Source organism: Phascolarctos cinereus, unplaced genomic scaffold (genome assembly GCF_003287225.1).
Source record: "Phascolarctos cinereus isolate Bilbo 61053 unplaced genomic scaffold, phaCin_HiC Scaffold_1;HRSCAF=81, whole genome shotgun sequence".
In the NCBI taxonomy this organism is placed as follows: domain Eukaryota; kingdom Metazoa; phylum Chordata; class Mammalia; order Diprotodontia; family Phascolarctidae; genus Phascolarctos; species Phascolarctos cinereus.
Window position 1 is genome coordinate 199,477,966 of NW_027555514.1, and position 12,790 is coordinate 199,490,755.

The 12,790-nt window shown below is 36.1% G+C and overlaps 1 protein-coding gene across 1 annotated transcript in view; it reads right to left on the reverse strand.

Annotated features, from left to right (window-relative positions):
* Positions 1 to 12,790, reverse strand: part of GDI2 (GDP dissociation inhibitor 2) — a 35,927-nt gene that overhangs the window by 8,484 nt on the left and 14,653 nt on the right. The window contains exons 4-6 of the mRNA XM_020973704.2: positions 10,460 to 10,594; positions 2,623 to 2,821; positions 1,735 to 1,866 (exon numbers count right to left, since the gene is read on the reverse strand). Of these exons, the coding sequence (XP_020829363.1) occupies positions 1,735 to 1,866; positions 2,623 to 2,821; positions 10,460 to 10,594 (466 nt within the window). The remainder of the gene's footprint in view (positions 1 to 1,734; positions 1,867 to 2,622; positions 2,822 to 10,459; positions 10,595 to 12,790) is intronic.

Sequence of the window (12,790 nt, forward strand, 5' to 3'; positions counted from 1 at the left end):
GAGTTGGCAAGAGATTGGATATGGGCAGTAAGAGAGAAAAAGAAGTCAAGCTTGCAGAGCTGAGTGATTATAAGGATAGTGACACCTTTGACAGCAACAGGGTAAAAACTAGACAGAGAGGAAGGTTTCAGGGGAAAAGATAATGTGTTATCATAGGTCCAGGCCAAAAACAACAGCCCCCATCTCAGCAACTTAGGTCCAGGGAAATCTGATAATCACAGTTTACATGCACACCACATAAAGTTAATTCCAAGTGGCCCTGTAAGAAAGCATTTATGACAAGTAAAGGGAAATACTCATTCTAAATATCTATCATCTTTGGCACATTACTACCAAGGACTAAAGTGGTCTAAAAGCTGGAAATGAGAAATATTGTGTCTGATTCAGTCACCAAAGTTCAACTTAAGGTTCTGGGGGTTGCTTTTTTTTTTCTTTGAGGTTACAATGATATTGAGACCTATTTTTTTAGACATGACCAATGAGAAATTTTGTTTTGCTTGACTATACACATTTGCGTAGTTTTGTTTTTCTTGAGTTCTAAATGGGGAGTAGGGAGAGGAAAGTAAGGAGGTGAAAGGCTGATCATTGTGTGAAAATAAAATAGTATTTAATTTTTTTAAAAGAAAGATAATCTTATTTCCACCTTGCTTAATCTTCTGTCTCCCCAACTAGATGTGAAGCTCCTAAAAGGTAGAATATACATTTTCTCTTATTTTTCACTTAACCTGTGTCTTCTACACAGTGGATACTCAAATAAACATTACTGACTGAATTTTTGCAAGATAACACTCAGTTCAAAGCCAAAAGGAAGTGACCATTAATATTGCTCCTGTAAACATGAGACCTGTTAGTAATATGCATTCTGCTTTACCAAAAATCTTTAGTGCTTCTGACCTTTAGAATTCAACTTAAAGCGAGAGATCTAGCTCCCACATTTTACGTAGAAGAAAACTAAGGTCCTAAGAGGTTAAATAACCTGTTGAAAATGACAACACAAGGAGTAAATGGCAGAGAAGGCTGGAACCAAAGCTCTCAACTCCCAGTTCTGTTTGCCTCTAATGTCCTTTAATCCTTCTTTACTGTTGTTTTTTGCTGTTTTATACCGCAAATTCAGAAAATATTTAATTTATCTGATATTTCAAGATTTTTTTTTCATGAAAAGACACCTTCTTCTAGGAGAAAAAAACATTATTGAATACCATAATTCAAAATTAGACGTGACAATTCTATGTCATCATAAACATGTGGCAATGGGACCTTCTAAAAAATGTTTTGGAACTTAAAATATCCAAATGAATATTAAACTTCTGCAGAAGTCACTTTGGGCAGCCACATATTTAATTCAATGATGCCACAGTAATTTTAGAACTGATTTCAGGACCAAGCCATTTAAGAAAATTCAATTCTGTGCTATAGTCATACTTTCTGAACCAAAATATTATTACTCGCCCTGTTAACACCAAACTTGGCAATGTTTTTCCCAAGGATCAAATTCACTCATAAAGAACAGAAATTTTCTATTGTGAAGGATATTCAAAAGAAAGGAACATATGGAATTATGGTAAATCCAAAAATATCTCAAGTGATATCAAATAAGCATATACCCTCTTCCTGAGATGGCTACGTTCATGTGACAGCCCAATGAAGTTTTCCATGGTGTACATTAATATCAGCTAATTTAACTTAATTAGAAGATCACATTTATACTCAGGCATCAGAAATATGGGTTTTTACCTTGCAAATCCTTGGGGCAGCTCTCCAAGGCCATAGAGTGGATAAAGATATGGGCTCTTGCCATATCTTGCCAAAGAGTCGCTATAAAGTTTAATCCTGTTGATGGTTTCATAACATGGCTGATCTAAATAGCTGAAAAAAAATGTAATGACAATTAGTAAAGGGTTTTACTTATAGCTATTTACTTCTAATACTAATCTTCATTTTTCAACTGTACTGTTCCTAAGTGTCTGATTTACGTCACCTTCAAGGTATAACAATGCATTTGCTTCAATAAAATGCCTATATCAGAGAACAGAATGCACTTAGAGAAGGCTCCAAAAAGAAAGTCTATATTTAAACAATAGTATAAAACATAAAATGAAGACAGTTGCAGGGGTAGCATTGACTTATATTTAAATTATACTTTGTATTTGGACTAGGTTTCCAAACATTGGGAGGAAAAAGAAGACAAATCTGTGATTTCAATGGTATAAGAACTCTGGATTGAATAAATTCCCTTCAGTGACAGACTGGCAACTCAAGCCTTGTCAAGGAAGTCACCTTGGGCACTGATTTGCACAGGGACACACAGCCTGTATGTATTAAGAGATGGGACTGAAACCCAAGTTTTTCCTAACTCTCTCATGACACCATGCTGCCTCTCAAATGAAAAACTAGGGAGTAAACAAAAATATGCTAAAAGATATGCCCTGCATAGACCTCTTCATATGTCTTCATTATTCGAAGAGAATAAGGCCAGCCTTAAATGAGTATTAGGGTTCTACAATTTCATCTCAACTGTTATGGAAGAAGTTTTATTGAAAGAGCTAATCTATAGGACTTCTAGAATTAAGGGACCTTTTGGGAAAATCTTGAGATTTTTCAAAATTAAGACCAAACACTCACTCATCAGTTCTGTAAAGGGCAAGGGCGTGGCCAGTGAAATCTATGACATCTTGGCCCAAATCAAACTTCTTGTACACATCTCGCATTGTAGTCTTCCTAGGATCAACACCCTCAAAAGTTCTGGAGTCTTTTTCATCAAAGTTGGCAACATATACTAAGAATTTCCTGAACCGACGTTTCTCAAACAGCCCCATCAGGCCTAAACATATTCACACACGGAAGAAAAACACACAAAAAACATAAGAGTTGAGTAGCAAGGAACATTTAAGAACCAAGTCAATAATTGGGAATAAGAAGTCCAGTACAATGTTCAAGGTATACCATAGGAAGAACTTTGGAAAGAGTGGTGATACATCCTCAATTTCATAAACCTTCCCAAAGCTGAAGTGGTGCAATTATAGTATAATTATAAATTTTCATTTAAAATATAATTATAGGGGCAGCTAGGTGGCACAGTGGATAGAGCACCGGCCCTGGAGTCAGGAGGACCCAAATTCAAATCCAGCCTCAGATCAAACACTTGACACTTACTAGTTGTGTGACCCTGGGCAAATCACTTAACCCCAATTGCCTAAAAAAATAAAATAAAATAGAATTATAAAAGCTTTGTAAGCTTTAATCACCATCAATTAGTGAAGTATGAAGTGTACATCTTTAAATATCACTGTCAAGTAAAAGAGTAACAAAAGATATTTCTTGAAAAAAATACTCTAAAGTATCCTATTGCTGCTGTGTTCTGTTAGCAATGGACACTGGGCAGTTGAACCACCTGACTGAGATCAGAAAACTAGCATGGGGTCAACATTCTGAAATTCTGGTATACTTCTTTCCCCCTTATATGCCCTCAATTATCATTAGAAAAGAAGCTTAAGGTTACTCTCCCCACACTCACCCCCCCCCAAGCCAAACTATATTCACTTGAAGTGCTACTAGTCATTTACTTTAAAAAACTGTGAAGTGAAAAAAGCCTTTCTACATAGTCTTTAGGTTGAACCTTTTAAATATACGGTAGTTTTAGTCCAAACACTAATTCAAATAAAGATATTTCAAAGGTTAAAAAATCAAGACATCATTCATTGTTAACTATTACTCTCTACTTGAAACATTTTCAGACCTTCCCATCTATATAAGCATTCTAATAATCCATCAAGTTATTTTAAGCTACTGAAGCTTTAAAAAACAACCAAATTAGTCTAATGGTTGGACTACATTTAAGACTTGAGTTATGCCTAAGTAGTAAAAGGTAGATTTGTATTTTATAACAAAGTAGGGGAGCTGTTGCTGAGCCTCTGATTGCTATTTTTTTCTACCTCTGTAGGGGACTAGCTGGGAAAGGCACAAAGTTGTGGCAGAATTCAAGCAAAATATCTTTAAATGCCTACTATGACAGCACTGTGCTATAATGCCTACGGGTGATTAAAAATGAGTTAAGACAGTGTTCAAGTTAGTCTGCAATATGTTAAGGAGGTAAATTGAGGATGCAAATAACTACAAGACAAATCAGACTGCATCAACTGAAAAAGTGTTTTATCAAAGAGTCACAAATATAGCTGTTGCCTAACGAATACTTTTAGCAAAACCAGTGCTTTCTTGAAAATCTGAAAAATCCCTAATTACGAAAGTTAAGGTAAGTGTATTGAATATGATCCTTACTTTATCATTTCCATAATAGTTGATTTTATATGCTGAGCTGTCTATTACAACAAAGGGGGCTTCATTTTAGGTACTACATGTACATTCATATTGCAATCTGGCTTCTGACCTCATTACTCAAATGAAAATGCTCTCTCCAGTTACCAGCATTGTCTTAACTGCTAAATACAACAGCCTTTTCTTAATCTTCATTCTTTTTGCCATATCTGCAACATTTGACATTGGAGACTACCTCATTCTATATACTCTCTCTTCTCTGAATTTCCATGCCACTTCTCTGACATATCTGGTCACTTTTTCTCAGTCTTCTATCCTCCACAAAGCCACCAAATGATACTTCAAAAGAACAAGTCTGACCACGTCCTTTGTTCAAAAGCCTTTCTATTATCAATCAAATGCAAACTCTTCTGTTTAGCATTTAAAGTCTTTCACAATGAGGCGGCAACCCACCTTTCCAGACTTGTTACTGCCCTACACATATTTCCAACCAAATTTGTCTTCTTCATTTTTTTCCCCCCACATAATAATTCATCCCTATCTTGTCTTCACACAACCTATCCTCTATGCTTAGAATTCACTCTTTCTGCAACTTTGTCTCTAAGAATCTCTCAAATCCTTAAGTTCAGACTAAATAGTCCCTTCCGAGTCCCTTTTCTAATTTCCTTAGTTGTCAGTGATTCCCTGCAAAATTAACTTGTATTCTCTATATTTTGAAACTTACTTATATGCGTGCATATTGTCTACCTGATACAAAATTGTGCTGTATTTCAAGTCGTATTTTACTTTCTGGATTTGCCTACCCAATTTTTAAGCTCAAACCAAATATTCCCGCCCTTTCCATGCAGCCCTCACTGCTCTTCTCTCCCCCCCGCCCAGGCCATCTCCAGTCGTCCTGATCCATATCTGGCCTCTGGACCAGAAAGGCTCCAGAGGAAAAAGTGAGGCTGGTGACTTTGTAGAGTCTTCTCTCACTTAAATCCAATTCACTTGCATGCCATGGCATCATCTTCCTGATGTCATGGTCCTCTTTGAGAATGAAGGACAAACCACAAACCACACTGATCCCCTCAAACAATCAACCATAATTTATTAAGTACCAGTACCTATGTGCCAGGTAATCCTAGGCACTCAGGAAACAAATACAAAGAAACAATAAAGGAGCTTACATTCTAATGAGAAAGTAATATTTATAACCTATATTTCTATATATGTATGTATATACCTACCCACATATACATATATACACAGAATAAAGATAAAGAGAATAAGTCCATGGTAGTTAAGGAGAAAGGAACTAGCAGTTTCAAGGATCACAAGATCATTCATACAGAGATGGAAGAGACCTTAGAATGAATCTAATCCAAACCCTCATTTTATGGCTGAGGAACTGAGGCTAAGAGAGTTTAAGTGATTCACCCAAGGTTACCTGGATAGAATAGCAGTACCAGAATTTGAACTCAGGTCCTCTGACTCCAAATCTAGTACTCTTTCCATTGTACTAAAGGCTCCATCTAGAAGGTGGTGCTTAAGCTGAATCTTCAAAGAAAGAGATTCTATGAAGCAGAGGGAAGGAGGGACTGCATTCCATGCACAGGGGAATGGACACTTCAAAGGCTCAGAAACCAGAAATGAATATAAAGACATGGAGAAAAGAACAATTTGACTTGACCATACAGTGTGGGAGGTATAATGTATAATGAGTCTGGAAAGACAGGTTCAGGTCAGATTGTAAATGGCTTTAAAAGCTTATCAGAGGAGTTAATATTTTATCCTAGAGGCACTAGGGAACCACTCCAGTTGACTGAGTAGGAGTCAGATCTGCACTTAAAGAAAGTCACTTTGGCAACTGTATGATGGACAGTAGGGAGAAATTTGAAGCAGGGAGAACAATCATGAAGCGGTTGCAGTAATTTAGGCAGAAGGAGATGAGAAAATAGAGACTTTAAGTAGAATAAGGACTACACGCGGGAGATGTGAAGGTAGAAATAACAAGATATGTAATATAAGGGAGAATAATGTTTGTTAAGGATACAAACCTGGGAGACTGAAAGAACACTGGTGCATTTAACAAAATTAGGGAAGTCTGAAAGGAGGGTAGGTTTGGGGGGAACAAAGGCAACTTTTGTTTTGGACATGTTGAATTTCAGACAGACAGAAAGCTGGATAAAGGGCCAAGACAATCTGGATTCTAATCTAGACTGTGATACATACTGACTCTGTCATTAACCCTGGGCAAAGAACTTAAACTCTAGGCAACTCTTTATGCTAAAAGTTGCAAAAGGGGTAGCTAGGTGGCACAATGGATAGAGCACCAGCCCTGGAATCATTAGGACCTGAGTTCAAATATGACCTCAGACATTTGACACTTACTAGCTGTGTGACCCGGGGCAAGTCACTTAACCCCACTGCCTATTCCCCCCGCAAAAATAAAGTTGCAGAGAAGGTGCTGATCTTCTCTAGGAAACTGTGATTCCCTTCTAAAGGGAATTTCCTCATTTGGGAACAGCAACAAAATCAGTCATCTCTCCACATTCCTATAACCTCCACAGAGGTTAGGGGCGCAGGACCCCAGTGAATGTGAAAAACCACAAATAACCTAGGCCCTCACCCCAAAACTTAATTTTTAATAATTCTGATATTTAATATGCAAAACAACACACCACCCATAAAAAAACAGCAATTCCTACACAATCTCTCATATATTATATTATGTAGAGTCTTCGCAGTCCGTGTAGCTGCAGCAACCACTTCAAGGATTTCCTTCTCCTAAGAAAAGCACAAGGTACAAAGTTCACTACAGGAGAAAATTACTGAGTCTGGATGGTAGGGATAAAACAAAGACGTTTCCAAAGAGGGTGTATAGTCCATAGTGCTTTAATGCACTGAAACTTTTTGACAAAATTCAACCGTTTATAATAAATTATGTATAAGATATGGGTAAATGATAAGACAGATTAACACACAGTATTTATGCATTTATGACTTACTAAATTTTTTTCTTTATACATGTGTATCATCTGTGATTTTCCACAGTATGCTGCAAATCTCCAAAAATTCCCATTTAATTATCCATGGTCTAATAACCAAATGAATAATCAAATAACTGAGAATGTCAAGGGATGACTGTGTATGTCTAGTTCCTTTCCTTATCCTTATCCAGGACATAAAGTTTGAAACACCCAAGAGACAGTTGGTGACACTGGACTAGAGCTCCAATGAGCTCAACACATTGTTCTCCCCTTTAGAACTTATCCAACATTTTTTCCTGGTGCCTCTTAATTCATTTAAACATGTGCTCCTACTTAGTATAGTTAACAATGTATTAACACATTCCCCCAATAGGCTGTAGGTTCAATATCTTATCTAAACTTTGCATATATCTCAATATTGTAGTCACCTCACTACCCTTGTAAACAATAGAAGCATGTTTACTGAATTAGATGTGCACAAATCCTATGGAAGAGGCTGGACTTGAACTGGGTAGTATAAGGATGAATGAAAAATAAGAGAGTAAAAACATCTCCAAAAGGGGAGGATAGCATTAACTTTTTTTCATTAAAATTTTATTTAAATTTTTAAAAAACAGCCCAGAAGCATCTCAATAGGAAAATCAGAAGAACCTCAAAATGAGTTAACAGTCTAATCTGATTTAAATGATAAGCAAATGATCTACTTGAAAGGAACAAATGACAATGAGTTCATATGAAACCAATTTATGGGGTCTACAGCTATGGATAATCTTAAAAGGACTAAGATGACAAAATGTCAGATTGTTAGTAACTATTTATTAGGCAGGAGTTACATAGCCATAAATATCAATAACCGTGAAATTCTGATGTTTCTTTTTTTTGTCACAAAACTTATAAGGCTGAAAAGTAAAAGGCTCAGTGGACATGCTAATGGAGATCTAAATCATAAATACTGACATTCTCTGTAAATGAAACTATAAAATAGAAAGGAAGCTGCAGCTAAATGGAAAGAATATTCATGTATTCTCTTTGGAGTAGAAATCAAAGGACTAGCAGTGCTGATTTCATCATACACTGAAGGGGGAAAAATCATTCAGTGTCATATTTGATCATTTCATCTGGCAGCACCTATGATAAACATTTGCAAAAAGATCACCATGAAAATAAATGCAGCTCATGTGCCAAAAATATTGGAGAAGATAAGGAGAAAGAGAAATTCTATGAAAAACCTGGTAAGGCCTTGCAAATTAAATCACAAATAATTTAACGTTCAAGTGACTTCACTGCAAAAGCATTACAGAAGGACTGCAAAAATTGTTGAAAAACATGGGTCAGGAGTAAGAAATGAAAGTCAAAGGTGTGTAGACTATACAGATGCCTCATGCCAAAATATCAATACTTTCTTCAAAATTGTCAGAAAATATTGGACATGGCAAACACCAAATACCATCATAAAAAATGTTGAACAGACAAGGAAAAAATATGTTACTGATATAGGAATCATTCCCAAATCATATCTCAATGCCTTAGGCAGCTATGTGGCATAATTAGCTATAGTTCCCAGAGTGCTAGACTTGGAGTCAGAATGATCATAGCTCAAGTCCTAACTCAGCAGCCAAAGGCAAGGACATCATTTCTTCACTCATAAAATTGTAATAGTTACCCTTCCCTTATCAAATAGCATAATGTACGTAAAATGCTTTACAAAGCTTAAAGCATTATATATATGTTTTTACTTATTTTGCTTATTAGTATTAGATAAAGATCATTATCAGTATTAAACTGGAAGAATGGCATGCAATTAAGTCAACCTGACCTATTTAAACAAATTGCTGACCCTGAAAAATGGCAAACAGGTAAAAGGGTTAGGGGTTTTGATTCAAAATGGTGACAAAGATTGTATTCCTTCAAACGGCTATTACTTTTCAGCAAACAAGGCACAATATTTTGTCTCTCATGTAGGTAAACAAGGATCTATTTGTCCACTCCAGATTAAACACTCTGTGTTCTGATTTGCTCTTTCGTTTCTTTTTATCATAAAATTTTACAAAGTCACCCTAAAAACGTTCATGTAGAATCAAAGATCTCCACAGCAACTACCCACATACAAAGAAACAATGAACTGAATGTCTGATGTTGGAGAGGGCACCAGACACCCATATAACTTGGAAGGCTGCTGTGCATCAAGGCGGGGGGGAAGAAGCCCTCATATTGTTGCTGCTCACTGCACAGTGGGCATCAGCTGCAGTGGCGCATGGTGTGACTGAACTCACTTTGTCCCTGTTCAATGCAGTAACGACTGAAAACACAGCAAAAAGATACGACTCTCGCTCCTCTCAGACTAGAGACAGACTGACGATGGTTGGCTGCTATGGGTCATGTGACAAACAGGAGAAAGCGTCCAGTGGCAACCCACCCGCCAAGTTATATGATGGGCACAACAGGTACTAACGGAAGGCGAGTTGAGCAGGGCATGGCCAAAGCACTCGTTACATCTTTATTTTCTTTTACATCCTCGACATGTTTTGTAGGTCACCTGAAATAGTTTGGTTGGCCACAAGCAGTCCACAGGTCTTATGCTGTGCAGGCCTGTATTAAGGTAAACCATTAAGTCCCATCAAATCCCACCAAATTAAGACTTCTTTTCGGGGGGAGGAGGTAGAGAAAGGGGAGTGGAGAAACTCACTGAATGGAAAGAACACTGGAATCAGAAGCTGAGTTATAGTCTGAGCTTCGCCACTTACTAGATATCTTCCATCTACTCTGCTGTACCTAATTATTTACATGTTGCTTACTCATAAGGACATAAGCTCACAGGGGAAGGGGACTGTTTTTACCTTTCTTTGTATTTCCATGATTTAGCACAGTGACTGGTCCATAATAAATAAATAATAATAAATAATATAACAATAACAAAATAAAATTTTTTTTAAAAGGCAACTGGGGTTAAGTGACTTGCGCAGAGTCACACAGCTAGTAAGTGTTTGGTCTGAGGCTGGATTTGAACTCAGGTCCTCCTGACTTCAGGGCCAATGCTCTATCCACTGCACCACCTAGCAGCCCCAAAATAAAATTCTTACTAGACAATGATAGCTCCTTTAAATTCTCTGCATGACAGTTTTATCATCTATAAGATGAGGGAGCTGGACTTATCTCTAAGGTCCCTTCCAACTCTAGGAATTTGAGAAAACAAGATTTAAAATAAAACTACTTACTAGATGCCAAGGCTTCTGCCTCAGTGGAAGGAACTTTGTAGATTTTCCCTCCCTTGTAGACAAAGCTTCCTTCGGTTACTTTGAAGTCCAGATATCGGGTGACTTCTGTATAAAGCAGCATCTTAACCAACTGACCTATAAAAAGATTAGTATGAAAGGTTTTAACACTTATTTGTACATGATTAATAAAGATATTTGACCAAAAGTTAAAGATTATAAACATTATTTCCTCCTTCCTACTAAAATGATTAATACTATAAAGTTGCTACTACAGAAGCAACAGCACAAAATCTTGCCCACTTCATGTCTTTCTATAGTTGAGCACTTGTAGAAAGTCCATTTTTACCTTACAAATCTTTCAGGGAGTCAGTCAACAAACATTTATTAAATGACTATCATGTGCTAGATGATGTACTCTCTGAAAAAGTTACTATGGTATTTGTTAAACTTTTTTGATCAAAACCACTTTACAAGCAGAACGAGGCATAATTATTATTAAACTTTAAGCTTTCTGTGTTTAATTAGCAATTTGTTAAGTTAAAAAATCCCAACCTTAGATCATTACTTCCATCCTACCTATAACACTGTATTTACTTTTTTTGCATTTAACAACTCTAGGCACCTCTATGACTAAGGAAAACTTTCTTCCCAGTTATTTTTATCTTTTTATTTTCTGGCTATTTCTTCCTCTGTTACCTTTCTTTACAAGTCACACATGATTTAATGATTTTTGCCAGGGCATTTTTCCTTCTTCACCTCCATTCTTAGTTTAAAGTCACTTCACAAGATCAACAAGTCTCCAGGGAAACAGTCCCCCTGGTCTTCCCTGAACTCTCCTGGGTCCACTTTGTCCCAACCCAAAAACCTTCAACATTATTACAGTATCTTTGACCAGTCCACAAAAACAAATCCCTTTTTTTCAACAAGAAGTAGAACTGGTAGCACAGATGAAACACCACCACTGCCTGAAAGTCCACAAAGTCCTTCAATTTCCTATTTAAGAGTTTCGGACTCCCTAGAGAGTCTTTCAGGTTTCCAGAGCAGTATCATGTATCCTGACACAAAATCATCAGTTAGACAAGTCCAAGGTTAATGATCACATCTCAGATTCTTCCTTCAAGAAAGAAGCTTCATCTACCTCAACAGGATGACACCAATAATTATAAAATCTTCTATGTGGACTCAAGATCTAGCATTCTGAATTCTCTGGCACTCTTAATTTTTTTTCTTTCCTCTAATTAATGTATGATTGCTGTTACTCAGCAAATCCAGATCTATTTTCTAAGTTTCTCATACCTGTATTACTCAGAAATTTAGGAAAGTCATCTCTTCTACCAAAGTGACTATGTGTAGAACTTGTAGATCAGTCCTTTCAGTCTACATTTTAAATAACCATTTAAATAATTAACATTTAATGTAATTCAGTCTACATTTAAATAACCATTATTTCTAAGTGCATTAACTACTCACCTATAATTTTTTTAACCACTTTACTCTCACACTAAGCACACATAGGAGTAAATAAATTAATATTTATTGCATTTCACATTTGTACAGTGGGAAAAATGTATCCCAAATAAATGACTTGAGTTAACTTAGTGAAAATTTATGCAAGTGATTGTTTTTAAAGTTAGCATTTAAGTTTCTGAATTCTATTTCATAACTTCACATAAATTCACAAGCTTATTCTGCTTGGTGAAAACTCAAATTGATAATTATGCCATATTAAAAATAATAACTATAGGTCCTCAAGTAATACATTACTATATATGGCAGGGATACACTTTTTTCCCTCCTGAAATACATGTGGGATAGAAACTTTAACAATCATTAATTTACCTTTATGATAATTCAAAAGTACCACTATCATGTCTGTTACGAATGCTTGCCATTATACCATAAGGCTTTAATGTTATTATGTGAAAATATTATTATTTTCTAGTCCTCCCAAAGCTCTCAATTTAATACTCAGTCTTGATGATCTGTATACAATATGCTACTTAACATACTGTTGCAAAAGGAATACTATGATTTTGGACTACATCACCCCTATATAAATGTAAAAGCTATATAAGTATCAACGTTATCCTAAATACGTATTGCTAATAGAAGCAGAATGAACATTGTATTGCTACTTACGTTTTCCATTGCTAGTCATCATCAGAACCTTTTTTCCTTCTTTTTTTTATAAATATATATATATATAAACTTTATCTAATAATTACCACCACCTATATGGCAGCAAAGCATTACCACATGAATTTTCATGAAACTTAGCAAGACTGAAATTAGTCAACCAATAAATTAATATTTACAGTTTCCACAGGTACA